The sequence below is a fragment of the Lonchura striata genome, chromosome 6 (assembly GCF_050655825.1).
Source record: "Lonchura striata isolate lonStrDom1 chromosome 6, ASM5065582v1, whole genome shotgun sequence".
In the NCBI taxonomy this organism is placed as follows: domain Eukaryota; kingdom Metazoa; phylum Chordata; class Aves; order Passeriformes; family Estrildidae; genus Lonchura; species Lonchura striata.
Window position 1 is genome coordinate 27,969,380 of NC_140708.1, and position 19,752 is coordinate 27,989,131.

A 19,752-nucleotide genomic window follows, 5' to 3' on the forward strand; every position below is an offset into this window, starting at 1 on the left:
GCTACTACAAACTCCACTTTGCAGATCAAAAGCTCAGCCCCATAAACATTTACTGAAAGCAACAAAGAAGTCTGTGGCTCTGTGAACTGAACCATGAACTCAAGTCTTGTCAGTCTTTTTCCTCCCAAGACAGGTATGCACAAACTTTGGTTGCATGCCAGCTTTTTAAAAGCTGGGCTTGCAATAGGCTTTCTCCACAGTTACAAATGGGAAAGGGTAGACAATCCAAACACAAAATGTGAAATACTAAATGCTAAACCTAGAGACATCAGTATTTTCTGAGAATGAAAGAAGCTCACTATGCACTATTCAAAAGTTACATTCATGTCAGAATGCAAATGCAAATAATTATTCTAGTGTATTGCTTAATTTTGATTACTTTCACCCACACATTACATCTCATGAGAACAGCACCAATTGAACTTCCAGCATAACTTGTTCGTCAAATCCCACAATAACAGGACTACTGACATTTGACTATTATATCATTAATTTAAAGAAGATAAAATGAAACACTTCTTCAAATAGTTGGAAGTGAACTTCTGGTGCTTCCTGCCCCAGGACATTGTGCAAAGAAACATCATCAGAAGTGGAAAAAGGGACTAAAACTCAGGGACAGCAGCTCCACAGATACTCAGCACAGATATCTTCCAGACATCCCTAGTGGAACAGCAGTAGATGCTGCAGGAACAGGAGGGCAATGGAGTACCAAAAGAGACCAGACTTCCTTGCTCCCATTCAACAGCACTTTCCACAGTGCTGGAGTTGGCAGTGGATGAGCTCTGGGTCTGACTGACCTGGGCATTCTCATGCTATCAATACACCTCTCTGCTCTTTGATAACATACCAAGGAACTCCTCCTTCCCAACCTTTTCAACCACAGGAGAGAAGAACATGCTTTTACTGTAAGAGCTAACTTTACACAGTAATTTCATTACATAAGGATTTATGTATGTGCCAAATTACCAGATGACCATTTAGTCCTTCAGCAGCTCTTTGTTTCTCAGTAGAAGTAAAAGGGAAAAAGAGAAAATTAAGAGTATATATTGTGGATTTAACGCATCAGGATGCATATTTGAGACTAAAACATAAAGTACTCTTCAGTTTGACATATATTACTGTCTTTGCAAATTTACAAAATTTCTCTTATTTTCAAATTCTCACAGAGGAATGCCTTATTAGCCTTGTGGGATGAATAAAGAGCACAAAGAAGATTCACACACATGTTCTACAATAAGTTTTAAAGAGTTAAAAGCAAAACACAGAAAACCCAGTTCTTCCTTACAGTACAGAGGAAAAAGAGGTAATGTCACTCTGCTTGATAGGTCTCAACAGAAATGTATTGCCAGTGTTACAAAGAAGCTACATTTGGCTCATGAGGCCAGGTCATAAGAAGCTTGGAGAATATATTGTCCAGGCAGTACTACATGGTAGTCTCCAGATGCTTTTTTGCAGGCTGTAGTTACTGGCTACTGAGAGACACAAAATGGCTGCTGGACATGGAGATTTGGTTTCATCTGATATTGCTCATACACTAATAGCTATTGTGAATAGGTCCAGTGAATTCTGGACCTATTCACAATAAGTATTTTGGACTAGTGAATTCTGAAAGCAGAATTAATGTAATATCATCAAGTAATAATGCAGAGCCCTTCCATGTTAGATGAAACATTTGATGGTGTCTAATGCTACACCACAACATAAGAGTACCTCCTTCCATTTGTTCCAACACCCATGGGAACATTGACTCACGTGGAAGAAAAGCAGGAAAATCAAAGCCAAAACGAAGCCTTAGAAAAGGATATTTCTCAAGTTCGCCTTTAAAGCTTGACCCTTTTACATATCTCATCTAATCTGCACCAAAACTGTTCAAGTTTCTCCTCACCTTTCATCAAAATAAGAGGTTTCTTCATCAAGGAAAAGTATTCTGAAATGGTAGCCTGGTTCAACGCTACAGGCAGATAGCTTTGCGTTGGAGTGCTTTAATATGTTTTTATATTGCATATAAAGAATGCAAACATAAACCAGTTTGTTGAAAACTACCCTCTTTGTGGAAGCTGACTGTAATTCTGAACAAGTTTTCAATTTTCACACTGCTGCTAGGGTAAAACATTTTAAAGAGTTTAATTTTTACAGTGGCTTCAATGACACAAGATTATCTAACAAAGTAATGGTTAATCAATAGAGGGTTTAGTTGTCAGGTGAAACATATAACACACTAAAAGGGATTGATTGCAAGACTCCTCCTTATTTACTAGAAGGTATATATTTAAAATGACACAAACTTGTTACCAAGCTGCATTCCTTTAACCTTGCAAAAGCCGTTTGAGAAGAGTGTTAAGCAGCCCTATAGCCAAACAAGCTCTAATGAAAGAAAAAAAGAAACCCACAAATATATGGGAGCACCAAATCATGTCAGAAGCAGGGGAACCACAAAGCTGTTTTCACTCTCAGCCAAAGGCTTAAAATGCCACAGAGGCACTAGACTATGGTTCACTAAAGATAGAGCTGTATCCGATCTCATTCCGTAAGTGTCTTTGGTTACATTTTTCTTTTTAAAGAAAGTATGATCCTGCTCTTTGACACAAACACACAGACATTTCTACTCTTGTCTGTGCAGCTCTGGATGAACACTGAGCACCAGCCTGAAGCCTCAAACCCCAGGCAGAACTCCATGTATGTGCAGCTTTTCTACCAACTGAAATCCATTTCTTTGGCCATTCATTCCAAGAATCCCCAGTCCCTGAACGAAGCTCCACTTTTTAATAGAAGCTGCAACCCAGGAGTTCAATAAGATTCCCCCCCCCAATAGTTAGTAATTACATGATTTATCAGAGAAAGATAACACTAATAAAAACACAGCAAAACGACAAAACCCATACCCTCCCTTCAAGTCATTTTCAGGGAAAAGATTATTAAACTGTTCTTTTTGAACAAGGGCTTTTGTAGCTAAGCACAAATTGCCAAACAGTTAGAAAAAAAAGTTATTAGACTCTGAAGAATTCAGCAGAAGTGGGAAGTTATATAAACAAATCACTCCAGCAGATTTGGAAAGATCACTTTCATCTTATTTAGAGTCTTAGGAGACTTGTATTAATTACCCTTTAAAGGTCTTTCACATGGACCATTTAAAATAAATGCAATTTATTTATTTATTTCAAATGAGGTGCTTCTTCTGGAAGAATTAAGTAATCTTAACAAATTTAAAAACGTTTTTATAAACAGGTAATTAAAAAGAAGACTAGAATTAAGTCAAGCTGTAAGACATTACCCAGGATCCGCCTCGACTATTTTCTTAAGACAAAATTTTTGTTATCCCTAGCCCAGCCTTGGGAAGGATTGTCTCCACAGAAATAAAGTCATAAGACAAAATAAAGACTAGCCAAACAAAAAACTGGATCATTTACAGGATTTTCCCTAAAGCACAGTTTGTCATATTGCAATTACACCTTGCTGACTCGGAAAGCCAGAGTCCTTAATATTGCCACTAGAGGGAAGACGTGTCTTAACACACGGCAGTGGTAGTTGGGGAGTGGGTTTTCTTGAGCAATTACCATAACAAAGCTCCCTTGGCTGTGTGTACCTTCTAATTACCCAGTACAATTAAAATGACTTACCTAAAACAAACATGGAAAAAAAAGGGCCCTAAAACAAAAAACCTCAAGACAATGCAAACAAAAAGCTTTATTTCAATATGCCTGTTACCTGAAATTACATTAAAGCTGAAGATTTTTTTTTTAACTCATCTATCAATGCACAAGGGGAAGAAACACAAAAAGGAGTATGCCACAATGCCCAACACCATGGGGCTGTTCAGCTCAGTAAAAGCATTAAAACAAACAAAAATAAAGAGCAAGGCAAACTAGATCTCTTGTTAAAGAAAAGAAGGGAAAAGAAAAAAGAAAATGTGGTATTTAGCCATCTGGTAGCTGCTTGAAAACAAATTGTTCTCAGAAGAGCAGAAATACAGTGTCTTCTCGCAGTTCACTGGCTTATGAATCAGACTACTTTTTCTACTTTTTTTTTTGTTAATACAGGCATGGTAATGTTAGACTTCTGTGCTGCTCCTTTCACTTCCCTCTTGTCCCACTGTGCAGACATAACCATGGTCAGCCCAATCAGGTCTGGTTGTTCTAACTTGGATACATTATTCGCAGTCTTTCAGGATACATCTTGTTGGGCCCATTGTTCAAAACCCCCAGGATTTTTTTTCCCCCTAACAGCTACTTGCTGATTTTTAAACCTTTAAATCTTTCATTTTATAAGGCGTATCATTAAGGGAAGATGGCAGCCAAGTGATTTTTCTTTCCATTGACAATTTGTGACATTTTTCCAGCAGCGTGCAAGGTGTTGAAAACCTGGCAGCTGTTACCTCCTGGGATGAAGATCCTTTTTTATCCTCCCTTGACAGTTTAACTCAATGGGTCAGCACCTTTAAAGACTGCAAAGTACCACTGAAGTGGATGGAGGCTTGAATTACTGCTCCCTCCCTAATCAATGTAAACCCTCACTGCAGGTGAAACTCTTAATCTATAGAGGTGCATGGGGGAGGAAAATGTAATGCCCTGAGCCAGATGGTTTTCATCTTGTTTTTTAAAGAAGAAAGGAACAAGCTAACAAGGGGACAGCTACTTTTGTTAGCTTCTTGGCCTCTCTCATGGCTTTGGATCCCCAGGGTTCCAGCCACACAAGAGAAAGAATACAGAAAAACATAAACACTTAAAGAAATATAACTAGGGGGCTGGCAACATGCTGCTTTCAAAGAGCTGGGAGCCCTGTTCAGCGCTTTATTTATCACTGCCCACGTTCTTCGGATGGTAAGTGGACATGGACACAAAGGGCAGGGGGGAGCAGACAACACTTGCAATTTACTCAATTACAGAGGAATGCAGCAATGCAGCGGGGTGACAGATTCCTATTAGCACTAATGCTGAAAGAGCCCAGTGGCCTTTCCGCCACAAGGCAGCACTCCCATTGTAACTTAGACTCCAGCACATCCTGCTTTAGCTAGCTTTGTAACACACACTAAGTGTGTCACAAAGGAATGGAAATGATTTTGTTGTTGTTGTTGTTTGAGAATGATGAGGGAAAATAAACTGTAAAAGAAAGAATAATCTTGCAAGTAAGGCTAAGGGTGTACCTCTAGCAATTTCAGGGGGCTTTTCAATCAGCAACTCCTTATTACCAAGAACTGTGTAAAAGATGAGGTGACCAGGATAACTTTATAGACTAGGACTGCCCTGCCTCAGACAGCTCTCCAACACAAGGCAAATATGAAGTGCAGCATCTTCCCCAAAGAGATGGAGGGAGCTGAAGGATCCTCTCTTCCTCCATACCAGGCAACTTCCCTCATCATTCAAAAAGAGAGCTTCAATACTGCATGGCAGAAACACTTTTGCAGAGGAGAAAAGCACATGGAGAGGAGCCCTAAGCAGCAGGGTGAGGCTGCCAACTGAAAGTAAACCACTAACAATTGCTACTTCATGTTTTCCCTTTGCTCTACCTTATTCAGCCACTTTCTGCTTCTCACAGTTTTCTTGAATACTGGCATTAAACTCTTAAGATCAGACTGTGCCTATTTTAACTTTGAAATAGTGCCCAGAGCATGTTTTAGGTGCTACATGTGATTTTAGAAAATTATCTCAAGTCTGTAAGAGTGAATTGAGGTAATATTCTGTGCCAAAACTGTAAGAATGAGAATTCTTGAAAATGCTAACGGGCTTGTCTGAATGGGGTAACAGACAGGGATTTTTTTTCCCCCGGACTTCCATCTGGAAGCTTGCAGAAAGACAGCAGAGTCCAATGTGAGGTTTGCAGGAGGTACACGGTGTCAGCCTTGCTGCTGCCAGCTTTTCCCCACAAGGCACCTTCGCCCACAGATGAACCACAGCAGCAAAAGGCACTTCATTATCGCTGCAGTGAAGAGAAGGGAGGGAGGGTTTTAAACAACCGGCATTGTGCCCGTCTTCTTTAAAAACCAGTAGCGTAATCAAGTTCAGGGCAGCCCCGGACAGCTGCCCTGTGACCTATTCATGTTGACCCCCACTATTCATCACTTTCCTTTGGACTATGAGGGCAAGCTCCCGGGGAGTGACCACCACAATAGACAGATACGAGCCAACAATAATACGGTTCCTGCAAAAAAACCAGATGGCACTGCAATAAATTTACAAATCTGCATTCATGGCTCTGTTAAAAACACCCAGAAGCTAAAAGGCTGGAGGGGCCCCCAGAGAGTTTCCCCTTCCCAGTTTCTAAAGGCCAGCTCTCTCCCCAAGACTACTGAGCTCATGTTCTTCATAAATGAAGGATGGAGACACAGCCCTTAAAATAACAAATGGCTGACCTAATCAATCTAGTGTTTGGGTCTAACACTAAATGATAGGCACTGAAAACTAATTATGTTTTTTGGCAAGGAAGTTGAATTAAAATGGAAACACACAGGTTAAAAATGCACTGAAGCATTTGCGAGTCCCTTTGAAAGGGCAGCACACACACACGCTCACATGCAGGGCTTGAAACAGGAACCTGATTCAATAACTCATGCATTTATTTTTAAAATGAATCAGATTAGTCCCATGTGTGACCTGCCGGTCCATCTGTATGAGCTGGACTTAATGGGCACTCTTCTCACGCTTACTTCAGTTTGAAGTATGAGAGAGATAAATTTAGTTTAATTTTCAACAGATCAAGCTATCCATTTTCCAAATGGACCATCTGGATCAGCCTATTAAAATTAATTTATAACTTTGCAGTGTGAAAATTCGTTTGTTAGCTTAAATAAAGTTGCCAAAAACTTTTGCCACACTTGTCATTGTTTTTTTCTGGTCTGTTTTCATACTATGATTTGCAGTTTATCCCTTCAAAATTTAATTTTGTCAGATCAAGCATTCAGCAAAAACTGAACGTCTGCATCCATATTCCCAAGTCTGTCATAGTTTAGATCTTTTCACTGTTCCAGCAAACAGTGTCAAGTTCATTGCCTTCTTCTGTTTCTCAGTGCTAATCTCCATGTCTTTTCTCCCTTGCTGCCCTCACATGCACCCAACAGTGGCTGTGCCTTCCACTTCCAGCAATTCAACAGCCCCACTTGTTGAAACTTCTGAAGACACCCTTCTCCATAAACCATTTTAATCAACAGCAGAATTATATTTCTCTTACTAAGAGTTCCACAGCACTGAGCAATGGGTGTCTTCAGCCCCTGCACACAACTTCAGATGCTAAGTAAGCATTACACCTCCTTAACACCTCCACCTTCTGGTATGTCTGATCCACAAACCCACCTGAGAAAACATTATGGCTAAGGCTGCATAACAGCACTGCAAACAAGGCAAGAAAAGGAAATGCACCTTTACTTAAACTTGTTAGCAGCTGAACATGTCAAGACATAGCACTTACCCTGAAGTGGTCTGATGCATCTCATTAATTTTCTAAGACTAATCAAAAAGTACTAAATATGAGGATACATTCACTGGAAAGACCATTTAAATAAACAGACTCCTACCCTCATACGCTCAATTTCTCTGTGCATGTAGGTCCATGTTCCCCAGTAATGAAATATTAAGGGAGTCTTATGGGAGAAACAAAAAATACTAAACTGTTCACACAGTATTTACCAAGTTAGCATCTTTCCATTAAGATGGAAGGCATTTATGTGTATTATAGCTTTGAGAGCATTTACAGGTCACTCTTTTTTTTCTACAAAGCATGGATAGATGTAAGACATAGCAGTCACTCTGCATACCTTCCTATAGGAGATACAGATCTTTCCAATAAGCATTACTCACTGATTTTGTGTATTTAGGTACATGGCTAAATGTGTCTGACTTCTGGAATGAGAGCCCCAGAAAACTCCCCACTGCTCCTGTCCATTGCTAATGGAGAAGAGGAGCAACGTGAGCTTTCAAAATGCTCAGACAGCTTTATTTATGTCTATGTAAAGAACCAGAATTCCCTCCATAACAGGCAAAAAATCATAGACAACCACCTCCTTATGATCTAGACAAGAGGACACTTGCTTTAAGACCAAGACTACATCTTGAATTTATTTACAAAAACTGTTCTCAACACAAAGGCCCCAGATAGCAATAAGATGATCTGCATAATTTTGTCCTGCCTCCGTCACGTGAAGATGGAGACTGACACAGTCTCAACAATATTGTGCAACACAGCTAACCATCTTCAATGTAAACAATGTCCATTGAATTATTTCCAATATGAAATCTTGGGACACTACAAGTAGTTTTTTTAGTTGTATTCCTGGTATGTACTTGATTATGATGATTTGTGGACCTGAGGGAAAAGACAAATTTCCTGTGACACTAAGAATACTTCTGCCGATTGAAATATAACAAAATGGAAACCCAATTCAAGAAACTGTACCTTCCTCATCTATATAATACAGTTTCCAAATACCTGTTTCCTCAATCAATAACTACGAGGAAGGACTCAGTGTAATGAGAAAACATACAAAATAAGTTAACTCATGATCTTCTTAATTAACATCTCTTACTATGAATCTTCTTTTGAAGGAGAGTCATATATCTCTTCTTGCTGAACCTGATGGCTTGCCATGGATAATATAACTCTAAGATAAAACCCCCCTGATTTTCTGGCATGCTGGGGACCTTGTTTCGTATCCTGGGAATACTAGGATATTCCCAGTAGGTTTGCCCTCTTCCTCCAGCTCTTGTTTGTTGTTGAATGCCAGAAACAGTTTAAGTTTCATCTAACATATTTAAACAATTTTGCAAGGTAATCCTTCTCAGCTATAAATGGGACCTCAGCCATTATGCCAGCACATTGCCTCATGTCTAAAAGACTTAAATGGACTACATCTGTTAGATGGACCTGTCTTAGTCACATGTATGTAGTCCTTTTCATGACACCTCCTCCCACAAAATCAAACATTCCTATTAAAACACAAAAACCCCTCAAAATAACCACACCAACCAAACAACTCTGAGCACAAGTGCACTGCATCAAAAAGATACATCTTCCTTTACTATGGTTCTGACCCACAACTTCTCCTGGAAATAGCTGATGTGGGGCAGGATTGTGCCATCTTATTCCTCTGCCTGAGGCTGCTGCTCCTGTGGCTGAGATGCAGAAAGGAAATGCAACAATTCCTCAGCTGTTGCAATGTGTGGCCTGGGGTATTCACTTAAGTCACATTCACCAATGGCTTCACTCTGATACACCAGGCAGCAACCTCAGGCAGCTAAGGCATGGACATAATTTTGCCTCTGATGCCTGAAGGTTGCAGTGGGGAGAAAGATCAAAGTGAAAATGGATCAGAAATCACTAAACCCAGCTTAAATTTTCCAGAAAGCACATGCCAGCATCCCTTTGCTGGCCATGGGGATTAAAAAAATGAATTATTTTGAATTGGTAAGGAATTTGCTTTACTATATATAAAGGACAAATAAATACTGTTTTAGTAAACATCCTTTATCCTTTCTACCCATTAGTAATTTATATGAATTTAAAAGAAACAAGAACAGGTCATTTTTCAGGTTATTAACCTGGATATCATCTCCAAGAAAACTTACCTTCAAGGGCAATAAAAAGTTTAATTGTTGTCCAGCATATCGAGAGTCTTGATCTGAGGCAAGGTAAAATATACTACAAACAAGACAGGAACAATTACAAAATAAAAGGCTGAAGCAGTCTTGATGAACATCAACTGGAGAAAGGTAAAGCTAAAGTCACAGTTGACTGAACTATACTGAAGCATATATTTCTTCAGAGTCATCAAACTCCCCTGAAAGCTAAATCTCTGTGTCTGATTTTCCTGGGTGCAATATGACTTGCACAGACTTCAAAGAAGAAAAAAGATTTCCATGAGCACAAGCCAGACTTCAGCTTCCAGAAGCATTTAAGGATTCAAATAGCTAGAAAGTTTTATCACATTTTTAAAGAGACTGATCACATACCTGTCTAAGTGAATTCTTCTCAGGAATGATCTTCCTAGGGGGCTCATCATTATTACAGTCTTCTCTCTCAGAGGAATTCTGTGAAAGAAAGTAAGCTTTAATTCAGTTCTTATCTCTAATATTACTCTGCGAGGAGAAAAGAAACAGAGTATTTTTCCTGCATAGGCTGTAGCATTTTACATATACACATACTGGAGGCTAACTTGTACTTTTATGCCAAACAGCTTGTTATGGCAGAGAAAGAATTTATCCTCCTCAACACAACAATGCAACACTGTGCAGGTATCTATTGAAGAAACCCGTGCTTTAGGGATTTATTCTGAAACTACCAATAACAGCCACTTCCAAAATTGAATGGTGGTTCAATCAGCATGGCAAAACTGGTGCTCCTGAACACCCCAGAATAACCATTTAAAACAGTGGAACCTGTTGAAAACAAGAGGTTTTTAATGGGTGCAACTGTTGTTCTCTGTGCCCCTTATGTTTTTAATCTGCCTAACAATTACTAATTGCACTGAGTCTGCCTGGCTGCCTAAAATCATAGAGAAATTATGGTGGAGCCAAATTGTTCTAAAAGAGGTTGTCAGGAAATCCTTCCAAAAAAAAACCCAAATATTGTGTAGTTAACAGCTTCTCTCCTGCTGCCTGACTCCACATACATGCACTATTTCTAGAAAGACTGATTCTCCAAAATGTAAGCTGCCATCTCCAGTCAGACAAGAGGATGTAGACAAGAAATACAAGGGCTTTTCCATCATGAGTTAAAAATACAACTAGGAAACTTTTGTCATTCTAATGTGATGATTGAAACCAAATATTGCTTGGTTTAAAGACAAACTGTAGTTGTATCAGGGCATGAATAGTCTCTTGCAAATGTATGGTTAAAAACTGCTGGATTTGGTGGGGAGAATCTTGACTTCACTGCCAAAGTCAGCTACTCTGGAAGACAGTGCTCCTTCCCACAGGTTCAGCTACTGCACTCAGGGAGAAATAACAGCCAGCTTTGGGGGAATCCCACACACACATCTAAAATAACTTTGATCACCACACTACTCATAGCCTTAGGCCACATTCCCACACATTCAGCAGTGAGCAACTAAACATGTTTTAAAGAGATACAGAAAATCTGCCTAGGGAGAGCTCTGCCAGGAAAAGGGTGCCTATCCAGCTACTTGCAGACAGGCTCAGGACTGCGTCTATTACAGCACAAGTTTGCATTCTGTACCTGTCCCCCAAATAACCCGTCCTTTGCTGAGCATGGCTCTGCCTGGCTTCTCACAGAGACAGCTTCCAGCCCAACACCTCAGGAGACAGAAGTTGGCAGAGGAGGAGCGGGGCCCTGCGCGCAGTGGCAGCGAGGGCCGGCAGCAGCACGGCGGCCGCGGGAGCTGTCAGCAGAGCAGAGCGTGTGCCACTGCAGCGCTGCGTGAGCACAGGGACAGCCAGGACACAGGGCAGGGACAGAAGCTGCTGAGAAATGGCAGACAAGGGGTGGAGGGAGAGGAACACAATAGTAAAACCCCACTTGGGATGTCATAAACTGGTCAGGAGTAAATCAAGGCTTGCAGACCAACTAGTGATTTTGAATTTTTTTTTTTTTTAAACAATATATAGAACCTATAAGGCACCATGACATTTGGAATGCTGTAACCAGGGTTTTATAATGGAAATCAATCCTAAACAGGCCTGATAAATCACTGTAAGAGGGTAGGTTTTAAAAGTTTTTGTATGAGGTCACAGTTAGGACCAAGTTATTACATTAAATCCTGCTTTGAAAGAACTGTGATCATAAAAACATACAAGCTAGAAACACATACATACAAAAAGGAAGGTCAGACATTAAAGCTGCTCTTTTCTGCTACAAATTTAATTTAGTAAGTGGTTGATTCAAGTCAGGATTTTAATTTTTGTGCTTTGGGGAAAAAAAAAGGGTCAAGAGTGAAAACTATAAGAACCTGAGGTGAGTTACTAAAGGAAATACATTTTGTTGTGGCTTTGTCAACACCCACCCCCTTCACTACAGTAAGTGTCAGAACGATTCCCCTTTCCAAATAATCTCTCATCAACAGTGAAATCTTGCATTTTCCTTGCCTTTCAAAGCCACTAAGGATCCTCCCTCCCATAAACATCAAAAAGCAGGAACTGCTTGTGAACTGTTAGCCCTTATTTTGAAATTTCTAGTTACTGTAAAGCATCAAGTTATCTACTTTTTCTTTAAGCTGAGCATCTAATTTTAAGAGCAAGCAGAGGACCATTTTGCATTCATTATCTTTATAGGTGGCAAGGCTAAGAGGTTGGCTGAACAAAGACCAGACAAAGACTGCCAAGTACATATGGTGGTTCACAGCTTGGCGTCTCACCATTCTACAGCACCAACACAGCAGCTCCGATAGCAGACTATTAAAGAGGAGCGCTGCTCATGCACTTTTGTCGGCAAGTAAGTTACGCTTGGTGAAGACAGAATGACTGGAAAGCATTGCACTTAAGAAAAAGCACAGATGTTTATAACTCCCGCTCATTTCTCAGGAAAAGGAAAGCTATCAATCCAGGTGCAGATACAGGACCCCGCATATTTCAGGACTAACTGTAGCTGCATGGAAGTGAATTTCACTTGACAGGGCAACACTTAGCCATGGCCAAGGGAAGAGCATAACGTAATTGACTGAAACGGTACATCTATATATTTCTCCTTGCTGAACAAGGTGGGAGGAGGGATAAACATGTGCGAGGTCAGAATAAGGTTTGTCTCAGCAGGACTCCAGCGATGCTCTCGGCCACAGGAGAGGCAGACAAAGGGAGGAACCGCTCTGAGCACCCTCTCGTGGTTACTGAAATGCACGTCCCGGGCACAGACCTGGAAAGAAGCATTTGGCATCCAGACGGTAAGTTGGATGTACTCACCGGGAATATTAAAGATCTGCAGCAACTATACTTCATACATAGTAGGGGAATGATGGAATTTGTTAGGAAGAAAGAAGCAAGGGAAACTAGTACACATGGGAAAGCTGAAAAGCCAAAAAAACTCCGTTCCACCAGGGAAAATATTTACTTCCCATAGGCAAGCCTCCTTGACTTAAGCTGGACTGGCTAAAAGCATTTGTACTTCCATGCAAGGGTCTCTTCTTTTGAACAAATACAGGCAAGATTAGATGCTGAAATCTCCAAAGCACCCCCTCTTTCCATAGACAGGTGAAATATATATTTTTTTTTTCCCAAGGTCACACAATGACAGGGGAAGTACTGAGAAGAGAAGTCAGGGAACCCAAGCTCATAGTTCTTGTAACCTTGAAATTTTGTCTCTAACAGAAGATTCCTACAAAGGGGCTCTGCTTTCCATAGCTCATTTTTCCTAAAATGGCTACTGCCTGTAATGAGATCTTTTTAAATCTGATTTGCATTTAAAACTTCAGCCTGTAATTAACAGAATATAACTCCATGGCAGGTTGTCTTAAAGACCACTACAAAATTATTACTATTTAACTCTCCCCATGAAGCCTCCTCCACCACTAAACACAACATGCTACAATGCATATGAAATCCCCAGACTGAAGCATTTGACAGGAGATGACATGCAGTATTTTGTGTACACAGCCCAGCAAAACACTGCTGGGAATGAGATATAATACATGGAGAAATGCACTCCCAGGGACTACCAATTGGGCAGAGCTACCTTTAGTACCGCCTCACTCATGGTGGAAATCAAACCCCTGCCAACTGGGGGAGGCTTTCTTTGATGCTGTTCTGCCCTGCACTAATTATAAAAGAGTACAGACACAGCCTTTTTTCCAAGTGTATGGAGGTGGGGGTGGGGGAGAAGCGTGTGTCTGTGTGAAGAGCACAACTATTTTTTATGCTTTCAAATTCTTAATCCTGTTTGGAGCTGTCAGTGGGGGTTAATGGAAGCCTTGGATAGGAGAATTCCAATCTGGTTGGCAGATGGATAGGTTGGTTATAGCTGCATAACTATGTCTTGCCTGCAGGCACAATTCAGAACACTGTTAAAGCAATATAAAGTCTCTGTCAAGCTGAACCATTTGGATCAGTAGCAAGGAGAAATAATAATAAAAAAGGAGTTCATTTCTGGGCCTTGCGTGTTTATGCTAGTATGCAGAAACTGATTAATTGTCATCGTGTGCTGGTCTGCTATACCTCGGATTTCTACTTCTGGAGTAGATTTTGCATGCTAATATAATCATTCTCCCTCTTGAGACATTAGCAAATAATCAAATGAAAAACAGGATCATAATTTACTGAGATTCGGGCAATTCTCTATGCAAATTTGACTTGTTATTGCTGCTGCCTCGTTAATCTGAATGCCTTTGACAAACTCCTTTGATTTATGAACTCATGACAACTCCAATGTGTATATATTTTGCTAGATTGACATTATCATTAAGAGTGGGTGGACTGAGCTCACATGAATGGCTGATTTTATTCGCTGGTGTCTGCTGCTCAACAGCTGAGCATCTCCTTCTCACAAAGCCCCTGAGCGCCAGGCTCTTCCCATCTACCCATCCATTCATCATCTCGATGTTAATTGGCCCAGGCTTTAAGCAAATTTTCAACACGATTTAAAGGCACGATGACACTGATTACTGACCCTCTGCCATACGGTGCCTATTGATTAACCTGACAGAGATGATGAGCTTGAGGGAAACTAGGTGTGTGTGGACCTCGGGGAGGGGAAAAAAAATAATATATTGTTTATGCAGGCAAAACACTTGTCTTTATCCCAAAGGCCAGAATTTGTGTTGCACTGGCCCTTAAAACACACTATTGCTTTAAACACCTGCATCCAATACAGAAACTGCTTGCTTGCTTGCTGTGGAAAAATGATTACAAATTTGATGTCATGTGCAGTCTGTATTTTAATCGAGTTCCCTGATAAATAGACCCCCTCAAGCCAATCAAGTCTCGCTCCAGCCATTGCGTGCGTATACATCAGTTCGAACAGAAGCCTGGGTGTGCAGAGTGTGCTTTTAGTGGTATCAGCAGATCCAACTGCATGTAGGAAACCTACTTGGGTATTTTAGGTCTCTAAGCAAATAATACGGTGGGAACACAGTGTGCAAACAGTAAGAGTAGAGTAAATGTTCCAAGGGCAAACTGGATGCCAGACATAGCTGTCTCAGTATTTCTGCTGCCACATTAAAATAGATGCTTTAGCACACACCAGTGAAATAGTGCATTTTTCCTTTTCCAGTGCAAACTGTTGATATGACCTGACCCTCAAGCTCCTAAGTGCATTGAATGAACACAGCATTTTATCAGAAATTGAAAATAACTGACATCCTTTTCATGTTCCTGGAAGTGTCCCTACATTGCACTTGGTCCTCCTCACCAAGGACAGAAGGGTACTCTCTCAGTCAAGAGGGAGCCACTGAATAAAGAGGTACATCAGCATTCTGTCTGCAGACTGGTGCTGTTTGAAAGTAAAAGGAGGCAGAAGGCCTGTTTAACCCCTGCCCAGCCCCAGGTTAAGTCTGTCAATCAGGGCACGCTGTTCTTCCCTCCCAATTCAAGCCAGTAGCCGGCCAGAAGTCAGGATGTTCCTCTTGTTTAGGAGAATGAGGGTGTTGCTCCAAGATGTTTCAAAGTTAGTTGTCTTGCAAAAAACAGGACAAAGCATCATCAGGTAAAGGTATGGAGAAATTAGCTGCAATTGCCTAATGCTGATGTCAGCCAGAGAGGACTGAAAAGAGAGAGATATGTGTGGAAATAAGTACCAGTCTAAGACCAGAGGCACATAGAAGCCTTATGTTCCCTTTCCAATAACCTCTGTAAGTGATAGATGAGTCCAAGTCCATTGTTATCGTTAAGGGACTGTCAGCATCCTCATTTTATAAATGCTGTCTGTCAGTTTATAAATATCTCAGCCATTTCAAACAGTGCTAGGATGAATCCTGGCATAGCCAGTGTCAGCCTGAAGCAGTATTACTGTTAAAAAAAAAATAAGTGTCTAAGATACACTAAAAACACGTAAGGATAGCTTCTCCTTTTTCTCCTATCATGAGGTCCAAAACATTCAAATTCACACTTACTTGGCTAGTCACTACAATATATAAAACCAGTCCTTAGGATTGGTAATGCTCTTTGAAAAGAACAAGTATGAAAGCTGCAAGTTTGAAGGGAATTCTCTGCTGTTCAGTAGATAAAACAAAAATGACAGCTATAACACACAGGGAGATCCACAGCAATGAAAATGCAGAGATAAGTATCAGACCCCATTCCTCCTTGGCATTTGCTGCTCTGATCATTCACCAAGATTAGATCCTTTTAGAGAACACCATAAATTGCAACGTGTAGGCACAAGGGGGTGACTTCAGCCTGGAATGAAGGCACAGACAAGTTTCCCAGCTCTTACAAGTTTAAAGTTAAATGGTACTTTTGCAAGGGGTTTTGGCTGAGCATTAGAATGATGGAAGGAGAGGACAGAGAATCTGCAGCCTGCCTTGCACTGACTGATAATGGAAAATGAAAGGGAATAAACTAAAAAGGCTTCCAGTTCAGTGTCTGCTCTACAGACTGGCATGCACATGCCTATTCTGTTTATCATATGTATTATCTTGTTAGCTGCACAGAATAATGGTGCTTTTTTTTTCCTCCAGTACATTTATAAATGCCCCATGATGAAGACTTTACCCCCACCTGGAACATTTACAAGTTGAAATTCATGCCCAAGCTGCTCAGCTATAACTTAAATTCTTAAAACTGAAGCTCTGACAGCAGTGAAAATGGGAAGCACAACACTACACCTCTGACCAGACACACACATTTATGTTCACCCAAGTCCTAATTTGGTCTGCCTCTATGTTAACACTGATGATGATAACTAAAGTTTCAACAGGACAATATTCTGGTTTTCACATCTTTACAACAGATCCTTCATGGTTTTATTTTTCATTCAAATCAGTAATTGAAAAAGTATAAATTTTCAAAGCAATGAGACTTGATAAGAGAATTTCATAACATTAAGAAAAGCTTCTTATGACGTTCTTTAACTTAGTAATTACTTGTTGGCTATAAAGGGTAATTTAATGGTGTGGGAAGTCTGCATTACTAGAACAGTAAATTTAGTTTAACATTAAAATACCAAAACCCAGCACAAGTATCAAAGATCTGATGAACAGATGCATTTCGAACAACAAAAATCTAGTTGTAGCTAACAAAAAAACACCACCACTACCCCTCTGAAATACAGATGCTAAGAACAAGTCATTTAGGGGAATTTTAAAAAGCTAGTTTCATTTCATCCACATTTTTCAAGAGAGAGAAGGAGAGAGAGAGGGAGAGAGAGACAGAGAGAGTGAGAAAATAGCTAATGAGAATAGGCTTTCCACGTTTCCCAGGAAGCAGCCCTGCTTAACAGCTCTGTTCTGTGAATTTAAGAGAGTCAGCAGTGGCAAATTTGTTTTTAATATTCAATATTTCAAGCTTTGCAAGCTAGTTGGCCAATGGCTCTTTCTATTCCAATGTTTGTTGGTCCCTTATTTACACACACATTACATTCGGAGAGCCTTTGAATATAATTTCATGTGGATTAAGGGAAGAACATTTGCTTCTGCTAATCAGGACATCTGGTTATTTTTGCAACTCACAGACATCTGCATTAGGCAATTCGACTTCCCCATTCCTCATAACAAGGTTAGAGCTTAAGAAGCCTCAAGGACCTCTAGTTGAATTTTATTATTTGCATTTCTTCACAGCCAGGTCTGTTTTGGAATTTTCTTTCCTAAATAGCACAAATTGATCAGCACCTTCACAGGTATACACATGTTTTTATAGCTAGCACTTTCTACGCACAATTTTATAGCGTACATCTTGTACTCCAAAATTTTATCTAGTTCAAAGCCATCTACATCTTTTTAAGGAATACAAAGCACACATTCCCAAAAAAGCATGGCTGAAAACATCCAATTAACCTTACAATACACATAATATGGGTATACTTTCAAATATTCAACCAGATCATCTGTGTAACACTGGTGTCAGGACTTGTTCTGAATATTACCTACTAACTTATCCTTGTACATCTGCTCCTCACATTGAACAAAACAATATTCTTCCCTTTCTATTCTTCAGGACAACATTAGTAATTTCTCCCATCTTTTAAATTCACGTAAAAATTCCTTTATAACAGTTTCAGCTGGGGTTAAATTTTTCTGTCAGACTGCTGAATTGTGCCACACATACTTCAGGAAGAAGGATTTTGCATGCAACTGAAGCCTTTTAGAGAAGAACTGAATCAATCCAGACTTGGCTCTCATTTCTTTGTTGCTTTCATTTTGCTACATTCCATCCACAAAAATTAATCTTCAACACTCATTCCAGAGTGTAAAAGTACTAAAGTTTGAAATTATACACTCTTATTCACAGTTCACAGCATTCTCCCCTCTCATGAATTATAGGCTTTTATCAGTGATTTGGAATAAGACGTTTTCTTGATTTCTTTCCCCTACATGTAGGGTGGGGGGGACAACACAAAGTCAGCTTGGAATATAAGCCAACATTCAAAATAAATGTCAAAAACATATTTCTACAAGAGTTAGCAAGAGCCAACAGATCCAAGGAGAGTTTTGTAAAACTTTTTATTTATTAAAATTCTCTAGATACAGATTAACTTTCTTTGTACAGTATTTATTACAACTTCATCTGCATAGGAGTTGCAAGTGCTCTTAGAAACTGGTTGTAAAAGTGTCTAGTTTTGCTGTAGATTTCAAGTCCTTGATGCCTGAAAGATAGGCTGGAAATAAATCCCTATAGACCAACGCCTACAGAGCAGATATTTCTTTATTGCAGTGCTGATGGGGAGGGGGATATCTCCACCTAACCCACCTTTGTCCAGTGCTGTGCTACACTTACACAGTAAGTACTGCTCAGTGTCACTGTATCACTACAACATCACCACACAGGCACCAGAACTAATTTACATCATATGAGCTCATGGTTATTAGACACTTCTTTTGCACTGCGCTGGCGCTGCCCCAACTTGGGGAGGTCGGGGGCCTTTGATGAAGGCTTCCAAGGTCTTCTTCACATCTGAACATCCCAACTTTGTCTTCGGACCATGTGCAGTTACAGTGTTTCTTGGTCCGTCTGGTCTTAACTGGCTTAAATTGTTTTTTTTTTGGCTAACTGGCTTTGCACTTGCCGATTTTTCATTAGTTCTACACTTATCTATCCACCTGGCAAGTTTTTTTTCTTCTTTTTTGTCTATTCAGCAACTAGTTAACCATATACTAGCCATTACATTGTATCAAAAGTTATTTATATCAGATTATATAGGTATAAAAGTTATAATTCAGGTTATATGGGTATAAAAACCTATGATTCAGATCATATGGGTATCAGGTTAGATAGATACATAAAAAGTCATTATTTAGGTTATACTGATACCAGATTATATAGATATATTAGGTTATATTGATATCTTCTAATTCAATCTATATAAGAACCTTGTAACTTTGATCTAAGTTATACAGGCTTCATCCTTCTCCAAGCACTATTTTCTAACTTTTTAAACTATTTCTCTCGAAGAACCAATACCAACTCACTGGACTGACTATAAAACCCCTTCCCCTCTCATTCCTGGTCATCACCTACAGTTCTTTTTCCAAAACCTCTCATTCTGAACTTCCCTGTCAAACAGAGAAAATACCTCCACCTGTCATCACATCCCTTCCTCAGAGCCTGTGGCATTCTCACTCTCAAACACCTACATGCCATCCTCATCTCACTGTACTGTTTTATGCTTTACTTGTTGTTTTTTTCCTTCCTATTTTTTATTGGAATGAGGAAAATGAGATACAAAACAAAG

The 19,752-nt window shown here is 39.9% G+C and overlaps 1 protein-coding gene across 11 annotated transcripts in view; it reads right to left on the reverse strand.

Moving 5' to 3' along the window:
- The window catches only part of BTRC (beta-transducin repeat containing E3 ubiquitin protein ligase), a 116,266-nt gene that overhangs the window by 57,927 nt on the left and 38,587 nt on the right, over window positions 1-19,752 (reverse strand). For 8 of the 11 annotated variants that reach the window (XM_085582695.1, XM_021536362.4, XM_085582693.1 and 5 more), the window contains one exon: window positions 9,936-10,013. In XM_085582695.1, coding sequence (XP_085438821.1) covers window positions 9,936-10,013 — 78 coding nt within the window. Of the gene's footprint in view, window positions 1-9,551; window positions 9,625-9,935; window positions 10,014-19,752 lie in introns of all 11 variants that reach the window. The other 3 variants (XM_085582698.1, XM_085582696.1, XM_085582697.1) reach the window with 1 other exon arrangement.